Source organism: Loxodonta africana, chromosome 3 (assembly GCF_030014295.1).
Source record: "Loxodonta africana isolate mLoxAfr1 chromosome 3, mLoxAfr1.hap2, whole genome shotgun sequence".
Taxonomy (NCBI): Eukaryota; Metazoa; Chordata; class Mammalia; order Proboscidea; family Elephantidae; genus Loxodonta; species Loxodonta africana.
Window position 1 is genome coordinate 210,326,882 of NC_087344.1, and position 14,839 is coordinate 210,341,720.

The 14,839-nt window shown below is 47.5% G+C and overlaps 1 protein-coding gene across 8 annotated transcripts in view; it reads left to right on the forward strand.

The window, feature by feature from the left end:
- The first annotated feature begins 7,723 nt into the window (after window positions 1–7,723).
- The window catches only part of SCYL3 (SCY1 like pseudokinase 3), a 72,553-nt gene continuing 65,437 nt past the window's right edge, over window positions 7,724–14,839 (forward strand). For 2 of the 8 annotated variants that reach the window (XM_064282956.1, XM_064282959.1), the window contains exons 1-2: window positions 7,725–7,931; window positions 14,453–14,667. In XM_064282956.1, the coding sequence (XP_064139026.1) occupies window positions 14,503–14,667 (165 nt within the window). In that variant the 5' untranslated portion in view covers window positions 7,725–7,931; window positions 14,453–14,502. Of the gene's footprint in view, window positions 7,962–10,018; window positions 11,076–14,452; window positions 14,668–14,839 lie in introns of those variants that run through there. The other 6 variants (XM_064282960.1, XM_003414879.4, XM_064282957.1 and 3 more) reach the window with 5 other exon arrangements.

A 14,839-nucleotide genomic window follows, 5' to 3' on the forward strand; every position in this document is an offset into this window, starting at 1 on the left:
CCTCCTGACTGTTGTTAATGAAACCTGTAAACCCCAGTGCCATTGAGTTGATTCCGACTCATAGCGAATGAAAACTGTACCAACGATTATTAAGAAAGAGATTCAAAATGCAGAATCAGGGAGATTTGGCAGTTTTTAGCCAATCTGTGAAAAGGTGAAACTTTCAATGATTTTGCCGGTTTGTAATAATACATACTAATGATTCTGTAATGTTCGTTGGACTCGGACAGACATGGCTGTGGCAGCATGCCTATCCGTTTTCCCACTTTTGTCTGTTCTGTAATATTACCTGGGACTCGGGCAAACATGGCTCTGGCAGCAGTCTTGTCCGTTTCTCACTTTTGTCTTTTTGAATATATGTCAAATAAAACTTTTCTGATTGATCAGTGGGGCCAAGCAGTTCAGCTAATCATTTATGAGGCAAAGACAGGGAATGTGGAGGCTAAGACAGGGAATGTGGAGGCTTTGTCTGGCCTTGTCCTAGGTAAACATGGTGCATCTGTGAGCCTTACCTAAATCCTATGGGAAGGCAGTTATTTGCAGGAAGCTGTTTTGGGAAACAAAAGGGGTGGGTGTTTCTTTAACCATTGCTGTTTTCCAGGATCACAGAGTTCAGGTAGAATTCAACGTTGCCAATCCATTTGTTTAATACTTACTGAGTACCGACCTGTTCTAGGCCTTTTGTTATGTGCTGGGAATATGGAAGGAAGGGAGGGAGGTAGGGTAGGAAAGGGAAAAGGAGGAAAGGAAGGAAGAAAAGAAATTCCTGTTCTTAGGAAGTTGACATTCTAGTTGTAGGGCAGATGCTATGCTGAACAAGCAAATAGATAAATATGTGAATTGATGATAATTGTTAAGAAGCAAAATAAGGCAGAGTCACCAGAGAGTGACAAGATACTGTCATCAGAGAAGCTGTCTCTACTAAATTGTGTTGATGCAGAATTTTCATAAAATAATCATGACTCTCAGGCAAATATGAAATTAATACAGTATTTAATGATAAAACAAAAAATGTGTTAAGCTGGTTCAAAGAACATTTGAGAAACTAGGTATTCATAGGCACTTTATTAAAGGAATATTAGGATATTATTACTGGATGAGACTTCTTTAAATGAGTAATGTCCTATAGTGTGATAATGATAACCTTTGGGATTATCTTTCCTACTGGACAGAATTGTTTGCATCCCTCTCAGACAAAAATCTACAAATTAGTTTGTGACTTTAATATGTCTGTATTCTTTAATCGACAGTCTCAGCCGTTGACCCCTGTTCGGAGACCTGAACGGGGGGAGGAACAAATAAGTGAACACAGGAATAGCAGGGAGGGTGTGTGCTAAGTGTGTAACTCCCTCCCAGTCCTCTCCCCCTGAATCAGCAGCTAGCTCTTCTTCGCTCTTCAGCATCTGGAGGAGTGGGCTTCTCGTGAGGTGATGAAAAGAACCGCAAGTCCTGGTTATGGGGTCTTTCTTCTACTCCCAGGAAAAGAAACACAGAAAGCGTGATTATGAACTCTGCAGGGACCGTGTGAAATACATTCGGAGTATCCCAGCCCGTTTGTCTTTCAGCTCCACAGCCTCAGCAGCTGGCTGGTCCTCTAAGGGTGGCGATAGGGCTGCTGCTGTTTCAGACAACACTCATTTCTTTTGTCGGGAACGCAAAAGCTTTCCTTAATGCAGTGCCCATCCCATCCTCAGCTTCGTTGGCCAGAGCCAGGCATGTGACTGCCCTGGCAGGCCCTTTAGCTTCTATGGTGAAGGTGAGCGAGGAAGAGGGGAGAGGAGTGGCAATGGGCGTTGGAGCCAGTAAAGCTATGGTGTATGCCATTGGTGTGAACAAATGCCCATATATTTTTGTAGGCGATGGGAGAAAGTTGAGGCAGTTTGTGTCTAAATGTGTTCACTTTCCTCACAAAATAGGAAAACATCAGTAGCCGGAAGCTATGAGAGATAATGGGGTCTGGTATTAGCTGACTGCCCACAGTGAGCTCAGTGGGAAACGAGGACAGGGACCGTGTGCTGGCAGGGTGCGGCCCACGTGGCTGGAGACAGGGTCTGTGGCCATGCCAGTGTGGGGCTGCAGGACTTCCTTCACTAATGGCAGAAAGAGCAGGTGATGGCTTGATCCAGGCTTCGGACGCCTGATGCAGTGGGAGGCCAAGGGTCAGGAGTGAAAGGGGTGAGTCCCTGATGAAAGGAACTGTGTGCCCTGGGACCTGACTGGACAGCAATAGCAGCACATACCATGCACTGGGTGCCTGATCTTACTAACACTCACAAAACCCCAGGAGGCAGGTATTACTGTAATCCCCATTTTGCAGCTGAGAAAACAGAGGTTGAGCAAAGTGAATTTACACAAGGATCCAAAAACCCTACTGCCATCGAGTCAATTAAACCCACAGTGACCCTATAGGACAGAGTAGAACTGCCCCATAGGGTTTCCAAGAAGCAGCAGGTGGATTCAAATTGCCAACCTTTTGGTTAGCAGGCAAACGTTTAACTACTGCACCACCAGGTCTCCTGTCCAAGGATAGTGAGCAGCAAAAGTGGGCTCTAAACCCAGGTCTGCTGACATCAGAGCCCACCTTATTGGAAGAAGATAGGCGAAGAGGTTGAAGACAGTTTTACTGGTGGTAAAGGAGGGAATTAGTCCCTGAGTGGCACAAACAGTTAAGTGCTCAACTACTGACTGAAAGGTTGGTGGTTCGAACCCACCCAGAGGTGCCTTGGAAGACAGACTTGGCCATTTGCTTCTGAAAGGCCTCAGCCTTGAAAACCCTACAGAGTAGTTCTAGCTGTGAGTCGGAATCAACTCCATGGGTACTGTAAACAACAAAGTCAGGAAAGAGCTGGAGGGGCTCTCACCAGAGTGGTGCTGTGGTTTTGAAGAAGTTGCATAATTAAGACTGTAGGGTTTCATCTGAGGAATGCTGGTATACCCCCCAGGCAAGTCTCTAAAGGCTGGCCCAAAGAGCTGCGTGTACTATATTCCAGTCCTCAGCTTTGCTGGATTAGAATTGAGGGTGTGGACACCAGCTATGATCAAGATCTAGGAGAAACAAATACACAAACAAACAAACTTGAAAAAGCAAAGTATAACAGTTTATTGATTCTAGGAGTGAATGAGGGAGGCCTGAGGAGAGTCAAGGTAATGTAGAATCATCTAGTTCATACCCAGCACCACAAACAGTCGCTTGAAACTTCTGTGTTGGTGGCTGGGCATGGTCATTTCAAAACTAAAATAAAATTCCTAGTACTAAGATACTCACACACCCTTAATCACTTAAAAAAATTTAAAGCCACATTTGAGCCCCTCAAAGAATCCAGTATTCTGCATTGATTATGTCTTCTTTCTCCTTCTGTTCTTGGTGGGCAGCACAGTGCCTGGCATAAAACGTGTGCATTAAATACCTGTGGAATAAACACTGTCTCCAACACGAGACTGTAAGTTAGTTAGCATTTCTATAGCGTTTCGAAGCTTATAAAGCAGGCCAGTATTTCTTACGACAACGTGGGGGTCATGATATCTGTGACTGTCTTTAAATTACTTCTGCAATAGAGCGTGACTTCCTGTGTGCATTAATTGGCTAAAATTTATGTCCTGGGAACAGGTGGCATTCTAGTAATGAGAAAGTCAGCTAGCTTCACACCAGAAAGCCTGTTTCTGAGATGGATCTATAAATACTCAGCCAACCTGAGTTCTGATTATACCAGATGTGTTGCTAATTATCATGGCGAGTGACAGAAATGGATTTTTACTGGCAGAAGTAACAGCTTATTATCATGACAAAAGTTAGAAATGGGTGCTCAAGTAAAAGAATTCATAATAGGTATATTGGCTAGAACATTTTAGAGAATGCTGTCTACTCTTGAATAAACAGAGTCTAAGAATTCAAAAGAGGCCTCGGTCTTTCCTTGCAGCTGTCACCCGAACCGAGGTCTGCAAGTGGTCTGAGGATTTGGGTTGCCTTATGTTGACGTGGACTATGATAGGAACAGAATCGTCACCCTGCAGCACTGTGAGCTCTGCTTCTGAACCTCCTGATGCAAGGAGGTGGGCAGGCCACCTAGAACTGCACTTTCCAATACGGTACTCACTAGGCACATGTGGCTATGAGCATTCTAATGTGGCTAGTCCAAACTATAAAAAATATATACTGAATTTTGAAGACAGTGCAAAAAAAAAAAAAAAACGCTGTGTGTGTGTAAAACATTTCATTAATAACTTTTTATCTTGATTGCTTGTTCAAAGGATAATCTTTTGGGTAAAATATAAATTAACATCAACTTCGTCTGTTTTTAAAGTGGCTACCAAAGGATCTGTAGTTGGAAAATATGGCCTTGGCGATGGAAACAATGCCAGAGAGCGAATGATAGAATTTTGCAAGACCAACAACTTCTTCATTGCAAATACCTTCTTTCACCAACATAAATGGTGACTATAAACATGGACCTCGCCAGATGGAACACACAGAAATCAAATTGACTGTATCTGTGGAAAGAGATGATGAAAAAGCTCAATATCATCAGTCAGAACAAGGCCAGGGGCCGACTGTGTAACAGACTATCAATTGCTCATATGCAAGTTCACGCTGAAACTGAAGAAAATCAGAGGAAGTCCATGAGAGTCAAAATATGACCTTGAGTATAAACCCACCTGAATTTAGACACCATCTCAAGAATAGATTTGACGCACTGAACTTTAGTGACTGAAGACCAGATGAGTTGTGCAAGGACATCATATATGAAAAAAGCAAGAGGTCATTGAAAAGACAGGAAAGAAAGAAAAGACCAAGATGGATGTCAGAGAAGAATCTGAAACTTGCTCATGAACGTCGAGCAGCTGAAGCAAAAGGAAGAAATGATGAAGTAAAAGAACTGAACAGCAGATATCAAAGGGCAGCTTGGGAAGACAAATTAAAGAATTATAGTGACCTGTGCAAAGACCTGGAGATAGAAAACCAAAAGGGAAGAATACACTCAGCGTTTCTCAAGCTGAAAGAACTGAAGAAAAAATTCAAACCTTGAGTTGCAATAGTGAAGGATTCTATGCGGAAAATATTAAACAACGCAGAAGCATCAAAAGAAGATGGAAGGAATACACAGAGTCATTACACCAAAAAGAATTAGTCAATGTTCAACCATTTCAAGAGGTATCATATGATCAGGAATTGATGGTACTGAAGGAAGAAGTACAAGCTGCTCTGAAGGCATTGGGGAAAAACACGGCTCCAGGAATTGATGGAATATCAATTGAGATGTTTCAAGAAATGGGTGCAACGCTTAAGGTGCTAACTCATCTATGCCAAGAAATATGGAAGACAGCTTCCTGGCCAACTGGCTGGAAGAGATCACTATTTATGCCTATTCCCAAGAGAGGTGATCCAACCGAATGCGGAAATTATTGAGAAACATCAATATCACATGCAAGCAAAATTTTGCTGAAGATCATTCAAAAACGGCTGCAGCAGTATATCGACAGGGAACTGCCAGAAATTCAGGCCAGTTTCAGAAGAGGACGTGGAACCAGGGATATCATTGCTGATGTCAGATGGATCCTGGTTGAAAGCAGAGAATACCAGAAGGATGTTTACCTGTGTTTTATTGACTATGCAAAGGCATTCAACTGTGTGAATCATAACAAATTATGGATAACATCGCAAAGAATGGGAATTCCAGAACACTTAATTGTGCTCATGAGGAACCTTTACATAGATCAAGAGGCAGTTGTTCGGACAGATCAAGGGGATGCTGATTGGTTTAAAGTCAGGGAAGGTGTGTGCCAGGGTTCTATCCTTTCACCATACTTATTCAATCTGTATGCTGAGAAAATAATCTGAGAAGCTGGACTATACAAAGAAGAATGGGCATCAGGATTGGAGGAAGACTCATGAACAACCTGTGTTACGCAGATGACACAACCTTGCTTGCTGAAAGTGAAGATGGCTTGAACCACTTACTGATGAAGATCAAAGACCACAGCCTTCAGTATGGATTACACCTCAACATAAAGAAAACAAAAATCCTCACAACTGGACCAACAATGAGCAACATCATGATAAACGGAGAAAAGATTGAAGTTGTCAAGGATTTCATTTTACTTGGATGCACAATCAACAGCCACGGAAGCAGCAGTCAGGTAATCAAATGACACATTGCATTGGGCAAATCTGTTCAAAGGACCTCCTTAAAGCATTGAAGAGCAAAGATGTCATCTTGAAGACTAACGTGTGCCTGACCCAAGCCAATCGCATCATATGCATATGAAAGCTGGACAATGAATAAGGAAGACCAAAGAATTTATGCCTTTGAATTGTGGTTTTGGCAAAGAATATTGAACATACCATGGACTGCTAAAAGAATGAACAAATCTGCCTTGAAGAAGTACAACCAGGATGCTCCTTAGAAGCAAGGATGGCGAGACTTTGGACATGTCAGGAGGGATCAGTCCCTGGAGAAAGACATCATGCTTGGCAAAGTACAGGGTCAGTGGAAAGGAGGAAGACCCTCAAACAAGGTGGATTGACACAGTGGCTCCAACAATGAGCTGAAGCATAACAACGATTGTAAGGATGGCTCAGGACAGTGTTTTGTTCGGTTGCACATAGGGTCGCTATGAGTCGGAAGCGACTCAATGGCACCTAACAACAATAATTAGAAAACTTAAAATGACATATGTGGCTCCCCTTCTATTTCAATAGGACCGTGCTGAGGTAGGACAGAAGCTGACTTCATCAAGTTTATAGGACCGGTAAAATTAATCACTGTGCCTGTCTCCTAATCAATATTTGTTTAGTACATTCCTGAATAAGGGGGAAAATTTGGCCCGATTCTTGCTTCCATTTATCCTGGTGACAAAATTGTGGAGTCCTCTCTCTCTTGAACTTTTTCTGCTACTGTCACAGACTGGAAAGGACCAAAAAGTTGCACATGGCCAAACGATTTATGTCAGTTTTCAACGGTAAGGGAGCAGTAAAAAAAAGATTACTACTAAGATCATGACCATGACAATAAACATACATAGAGTTCTTACGTGCCATGGAGCCCTGGTTGCACAGTGGTTAAGCGCTTGGCTGCTAAGCCAAAATCCGCAGTTGGAATACACCGGGCACTCCTTGGAAATGCTATGGGGCAGTTCTAATCTGTCCTTTAGGATCGTTGTGACTCGAAATTAACTCCAGGGCAACGGATTTGGTTTTTATGTGCCATATATAGTATAGTTTTAGACCCATTACGTATTTCTCACCCAGTGAAACAGTCACTATTAATATTAGCAACAGGTACTATTAATATTCTCAATTTTACTTCTTTGCTGAATTAAGTGTAATTTTCAGACTCTCCGCCCCAAACGCTTAAGCGGGACTCAGCCAGTTTCAGCCGTCTTTCCCAGGACTTTGACCGACGCTGCGGAGCCAATCAGGGCTGCGGGACTGCACAACGCCGCCAGTTTTCAGATTGGACTCCTTTTTGCGTCTCGGCCCCTATTTGCTAGGGCGATGGTTGGCCATTTTCGATTCGGGCGGAAATAAAATTAAAGCTGAGAGGCTAAAGACCTAAAAAGCAAAATCAACACAAAACTTATGTCTTCAACTGGAATGCTTAGGGAAGGAACACCTGCGCAGGCCAACTCGGCTGCTAGGAGCAGTGAATAAAATGGGCTCGAGGCCGGTGCCCACACTCAAGATGGCACCCTCCTGAGAATCACCTGTGTGGCCGCTCTAGCCAGAATCTGGGCTCATTTGCCTCAGTGTTGGTGTCGGAAAGGCGAAGGCTAGCACTCTGTCCCATTTCCGGCCCAACTCTATGGTGTCGGAGAGCCGAGAATCCGGAAGACTGTGTGTGTAGGAGACCTACCTCACGGGGGAGGCGAGGTGTTCGGTGTTAACTGGGGGCGAAGAGGGGACCGGAGCAGCTGCCCTCCGCCGCCCCCCGCAGGTAACGGGGCTTCCGCTGCGGCCTCCGACGGTGAGGCCTGGGCCGGGGCTGGGGGCCGGGGCGGGAGAGGAGGCGGGGGCGCGCCCGACTCGCGGGCCCCCGCCGGTTGAGCTCGGCAGTCCGTTCCCCGCACCCTCTCCTCAGTGCGGGCCCCGCCAGTTGAGCTCGGCGGTCTGTCCTCCGCACCGTCCCCTCAGTGCGGCCCCCGCCGGTTGAGCTGGGCTGCGGTCCCCGGCACTCTCCCCTCAGTGCGGCTCCGGCTTCGGTCCCCGGCACCCTCCCCTTAGTGCGGCCGCGACAGGTTGAGCTCCGGCTTCGGCCCCCGGAGGTTGAGCTCGGCCGTCGGTCCCCGGCACCCTCGCCTCAGAGTGGCTCCGGCTTATGCCCCCGGCACCCTCCCCTCGGTGCGGTCCCCGCAGGTTGAGCTCGGCGGTCGTCCCTGGCACACTCCCCTCAGAGCGGCCCCCGCAGGTTGAGCTCGGCCGTCGGTCGCCGGCACCCTCCCCTCAGAGTGGCTCCGGCTTCGGTCCCCGGCACCCTCCCCTCAGAGTGGCTCCGGCTTCGGTCCCCGGCACCCTCCCCTCAGTGTGGCTCCAGCTTCGGTCCCCGGCACCCTCCCGTCGGCGCGGCCCCCGCAGGTTGAGCTCGGCCGTCGGTCCCCGGCACCCTCCCCTCAGTGTGGCTCCAGCTTAGGTCCCCGGCACCCTCCCCTCAGAGCGGCCCCCGCAGGTTGAGCTCGGCAGTCGGTCCCCGGCACCCTCCCCTCAGAGTGGCTCCGGCTTCGGTCCCCGGCACCCTCCCCTCAGTGTGGCTCCAGCTTAGGTCCCCGGCACCCTCCCCTCAGAGCGGCCCCCGCAGGTTGAGCTCGGCCGTCGGTCCCCGGCACCATCCCCTCAGAGTGGCTCCGGCTTCGGTCCCCGGCACCCTCCCCTCAGTGTGGCTCCAGCTTCGGTCCCCGGCACCCTCCCGTCGGCGCGGCCCCCGCAGGTGGAGCTCGGCCGTCGGTCCCCGGCACCCTCCCCTCAGTGTGGCTCCCGCAGGTTGAGCTCGGCAATTGGTCCCTGGCACCCTCCCCTCAGAGTGGCTCCGGCTTCGGTCCCCGGCACCCTCCCCTCAGAGCGGCCCCGGCAGGTTGAGCTCGGCCGTCGGTCCCCGGCACCCTCCCCTCAGAGTGGCTCCGGCTTCGGTCCCCGGCACCCTCCCCTGGTCCCCGGCACCCTCCCCTCAGTGTGGCTCCAGCTTCAGTCCCCGGCACCCTCCCGTCGGCGCGGCCCCCGCAGGTTGAGCTCGGCCGTCGGTCCCCGGCACCCTCCCCTCAGAGTGGCTCCGGCTTCGGTCCCCGGCACCCTCCCCTCAGTGTGGCTCCAGCTTCGGTCCCCGGCACCCTCCCGTCGGCGCGGCCCCCGCAGGTTGAGCTCGGCCGTCGGTCCCCGGCACCCTCCCCTCAGTGTGGCTCCCGCAGGTTGAGCTCGGCAATTGGTCCCTGGCACCCTCCCCTCAGAGTGGCTCCGGCTTCGGTCCCCGGCACCATCCCCTCAGAGCGGCCCCGGCAGGTTGAGCTCGGCCGTCGGTCCCCGGCACCCTCACCTCAGTGTGGCTCCAGTTTCGGTCCCCAGCACCCTCCCCTCGGTGCGGCCCCCGCAGGTTGAGCTCAGCCGTCGGTCCCCGGCACCCTCCCCTCAGAGTGGCTCCGGCTTCGGTCCCTGGCACCCTCCCCTCAGTGTGGCTCCAGCTTATGCCCCCGGCACCCTCCCCTCGGTGCGGTCCCCGCAGGTTGAGCTCGGCCGTCCTCCCGGCACTCAGTGCGGGGCTTCTCCTCATCAGGGCTTCGTGGGCCCCCGCCGAGCGGCACTGGTGGCTGGAGCTGGCGGCCAAGCCGCGGGATCGGGCCTCGCGGGGAGGTGTGGAAGGTGAGGGGCCAGCCAAGCGAGTGCGCCCCCCACCCCCAAAGGCCTCGGGGTCGCGGCTGGACCCTCGGGCTCCGCTCCGGGCGGGCGGGCGGTCCGGGAGTTTGCTCGGTGGGCTGGACACTCCCCGGAAGGGGCATCGCAGGAGGAGCCTTGGGGGCTTGGGCCGCTTCATTCTTGGTCCAAGACCAGGGCCAGGTCCCTAGAGGCCCAGCTGGTTCTTGACTGCTTTAAGCTTTCTATTTGGAATAAAGATGAAATACATTTCTCGGAAGAGGAAATCACGTGAATACTCACAGTCCCGTCCTGAGCGATTTTGGAATCGTTATTACTGTTGCCGGTGTGCATATCCACGTAAAATCCTGTCTCTTAGCTAGCACACTTGTTTTGATCCTTAAAGGCTTCGTTATGTATTGTTTGCACCTAGCAAGGCTGCACTGAGTTAAATACAGGGAGTATGAAACGGATGAAACCAGAGGGCTCACTGGCTAACAAAGCATCACTCAGTGCAGGGTGATCTTAGAGTCTGGAATGCAAGCCAGTATTTTTGGAGTTCCCTGGCTATGCCAGCTAGGATCGAGATAATCACAGTTAACTGCTGGGAAAAGAGCAGAGATACCCAGAGGTTTCTTAGTTGAACATAGGAGTTGCACTGCGACCTAGACGTGGGCTTTCCAAATGCACAGGTGGTCTGGAAACTGTGCTGCCCAAGGAAGGATGGAGGAAACTAGGTGAACACATTTCATAGAGAAGACTGATGCATATTCAAGTCAGAGACTGCCGACTAAGCATTTTATATATCTGTTTACCTATCTCTATCTATCTGTGCATGCCCTGGCATTGGAATATATTTTTCTACTTTCCTGTGAATTTTATTCCAAAGCTACCAAGCAAGATTTTGTATTTTTTCCCTTACTCCTCCAAGCAACAAGAGAGCATTTTGCAAGTCCAAGTGCTAATTTATTAGTTTTATGTTTCAGTAATTCATTTTAGCTGAATTACCATTTTTGAAGCAGTGTTTATGTCAACAGTATTTGTGCCTCTTTAGATACAGAGTGTGTGAAATACAGAATTAGGAATTAATGCTTTTAAGATGTTCTCAAATTTTAATCATCAACAATCTTTTTATTTGTTCCTAATAAAAGGCAGAGTTTACGCTGGACATAGAATATAAGCCTATAGTGTCTTTGGGGCCCCGCTGGCGTAGTGATTAAGAACTGTATCTGCTAACTAAAAGGTCAGTGGTTCAAATCTACGTGCCGCTCCTTGGAAACCCTACAGGGCAGCTCTATTCTGTCCTATAGGGTCTCTATGAGTCGGAACGGACTTGACGGCCACGGGTTTTTGGTTTTGGTACTCTACTGTAGACATCTGTCAACATTAACCATACTTCCAGAACAATAAGATTCCACCTTTCCTTTTGATTTTTTTAAAGAAACTGAGTCATCCCTTTTTAATTTTTAAGTGGTATTCTTCAGGGTCTTAGACCAAAAAAAAAAAAAAAAAATCAATATACATCCCTGGGTGGCCCACATGGTTAAGTGCTGGGCTGCTAACCGAAAGGCTGGATGGTGCCTTGGAAGAAAGGCTTGGTGATCTATTTCTGAAAAATCAGCCATTGAAAACCCTTTGGAGCACAGTTCTCCTCTGACACACGTGGGGTCACTGTGAGCTGGAATTGACTGGGTAGAGCAAAAATACACTGGTAAGAAAAATTACCAGTTTTAATGTCTCCCAGAAGCTTTCATACGCTGTTAATTAACATGTTGCGATATTTATAATATTAAATCCAAGGTTAACACATGTAAGGCATAATGTTCCCACAAGGAAGTATTTTGCTATTTAGAAATGGTGAAGTAAGTTAAATGCCTGTGGTTGTCACCTCTCCTGACTGCCAGCCATCTAGCCAGAGCATTGCTCCTGAATCCTGGTCACCACTTTATCTCCTTTGGGGATTAATACGGATTATAACTAAATAAACAGTGCCGTTTTCTGCCAAGATTTTCGTTTATTTGCAGTTCCTTGTTCTCAGTTTTTCCCTTGGCTAAGAGAAAGAAGGAAGTTAGACTTAGTTTCAGGTGTACATTTTTTATAGTAGCAGTGCTGTAACTGATTCCTCCAGCCTGACAGGTTTTTCAGGCAAGAGGAGCTAAAGAGTGATTTTTCTGTTAATGAAATGGCAGTTGGTTTCAAAGAGCATAGACCCATTCAAGCTACCTCAGGTAAAGGGAGCTGATTGTAAAGGTGTCAGTGAGGCAGTGAGGAAGTGGTTTTGAAGCTGGGCTTCCTATAGCCTCCAGATGGAGCATGGTAATGTGCCCCTGTAAATGTGACTGAATGGTTTGCAGTCCACTACTAACCCAGAGGTTACTGATTTGAACCCCTTCAGTGGTGCTGTGGAAGAAAGACCACGCAATCTGCTTCTGTAAAGATTACAGCCAAGAAAACTCTGTGGATCAGTTCTACTCTGTAAAACATGGTGTCACCATGAGTTGTAATCAACTCCACGACAAGTGATTTGGCTTTTGCTTTAAGCTGTGGCCTTAGGCTGGATTCTTTAGAGGAGCAAAACCGGTGAAGAATATATATATAAATATATAGAGAGATTTATTTCAAAGAAATGGCTCACACAGTTGTGGAGGCTGCAAGTCCGAAATCCATGGGTCAGATGTCAGGCTGGAGGCTTCTCCTGACTCGTGGTAGCAGGGGCTAACGAACCCAAAATGGCAGGTCAGGTGGCAAGTTGGAGCTGGCGATTCCAAAATCTGCAGTTTAGGTGGCAAGCTGTTGGCTCACATCCCAAGAACTGGAGGTCAGATGATGATGAGTCAGATGCAGGATCGGGAGAGAGAAAAAGCTGTGGATGCAGGCCATACCCTCAAGGTAACTCCACTTAGGTCAGATCACAAAACGGAGGATAACTGCATAATACTGAGAATCATGGCCTAGCCAAGTTAACTCATAACGTTAACCATCACAGTCTATCCTTTGTTGACTTGGTGCCTGTACACATCCCCTTAAACCATACGTAATCTCTAAATAAAGACATATTTGCACCTAACGTGATGTAACTAACATGAACAACCGAAAACGCACTAGCCCCGGTTATATCTTATATTTTAGAATTATTGGGATAAGGGAGGGAAGAAAACAAAAATATTTGCTATTCACACACAGACACATACACGTACATATAAGAGAAGGAAGAAATACTCATAAAAATTACAGTCCTTGTTTCTGCAACTGGTCACATGGCCGAAGCGTATTTAGAACTACATTCTTCCACCACCCATTCTGTATTCCTTTTGCCCTCAGTAAGCACCTTAGCTGTTGTAATTCTTTGCCTGATGGGGTCACCCAGACTTTCACTCCTGAGGGGTCTGGGCCACTAGTAGTCACCTCAGAATTGGGTTTCTGTAGTTTTCCATTGTCTTTAATCACAGGGCATGGTAGTACCAAGAAACATCATAAGGGATCTTCTGCATTCCAGACATAGTCTTCTTTACCTCCATTATGTAATATCAATCCAATTTCCTCTTGGTAATCAGGATCAATCACACCAGCCAGCATGGTAGCTCCGTTCTTTGCCTGTTGATCCGGAGGCGTAAGGAGCCCAAAGTGGCCCGGTGGCATTCTTAGCTTCCAGTTCAATGGAATCAGTGATGTGTCTCCAGGTGGGGGCATTCCTCCCTCTGGAACTAAGACCTATAGACCTGAAGAGCATAGGGTCATGGAGACAGGAAGCAAAAAAAAAAAAATTTTTTTTAAGTCACTTTAGAGGTAATAGTGGAACCCTGGTGGCGCAGTGGTTAAGAGCTTGGCTGCTAACCAAAAAGTTGGCAGATTGAATCCACCAGCCGCTCCTTGGAAACCCTCTGGGGCAGTTCTACTTTGTCCTGTGGGGGTAATAGTGAAGCCACTCCTATTTACATTCCTTAATTCCTGAACCCGTACCAAATTCCATCTTAGTTATCTCGTGCTGCCGTAACAGAAATGCTGCAAGTGGATGGCTTTAACAAACAGATTTATTTTCTTACAGTTTAGAAGGCTAGAAGTCAGAATTCAGAGTGCCAGCTGTAGAGGAAGGCTTTCTTTGCCAGCACTGAAGAAAGGTCCTTGTTTCTTCAGCTTCTGCTTCCTGTTTCCTTGGAGATCTCCATGTGTCTTGGCATATATGTTACCCACTCGGTACTAAATGCCTTAGGCTGGGTTCTCTAGGGGAGCAAAACCAGTGAAGCATGTATATATATATATGTAAATATATATAGAGAGAGATTTGTTTCAAGGAAGTGGCTCACACAGTTGTGGAGGCTGCAAGTCCCAAATCCCTGGGGCTTCTCCTGACTCATCTGGTTGCAGGGGCTGATGAACTCAAAATCTGCAGGTCAGACTGCAGGCTGCTATGTCAGGTTCCAAGAACCAGAAGTCAGATGATGACGAGTCGGATACAGGATTGAGAGACAGCTTTGCCAGAATATCCCCATATATTGGATGCAGGCCACACCCGCAAGGAAACTCCCCTTACATCTGGTTATGCCTGGCTGCATCTTGGCTATCTCTTGTTCTTGTTGAAGGTAGATTTAATGTTTACACATTATTTATATTTTCTTTTAGATCTTCTTGGCTTTGAGGAAGAGCTGCAGTACAGCCACACTGCATAAGGGATGGGATCAGAGAACAGTGCTTTAAAAAGCTATACACTGAAAGAGCCACGATTCACCTTACCTTCTGGACTTGCTATTTATCCAGCTGTACTGCAAGATGGCAAATTTGCTTCAGTGTTTGTGTATAAGAGAGAAAACGAAGACAAGGTTAATAAAGCTGCCAAGGTACAGTAATAGCTGACTACTGGATAGTTAGTACCTTTCCCTATCTTCTTTTCTATTAAAAAAAGTGCAGTCAGTAAAGATCTAAGTAGGTGAGGCTGTAAGGAATGCTGTTCTTACCCATTACTTTAAAAACACAGGTGTCTTTCATGGGACTGTCTCCAACTTGCATGAC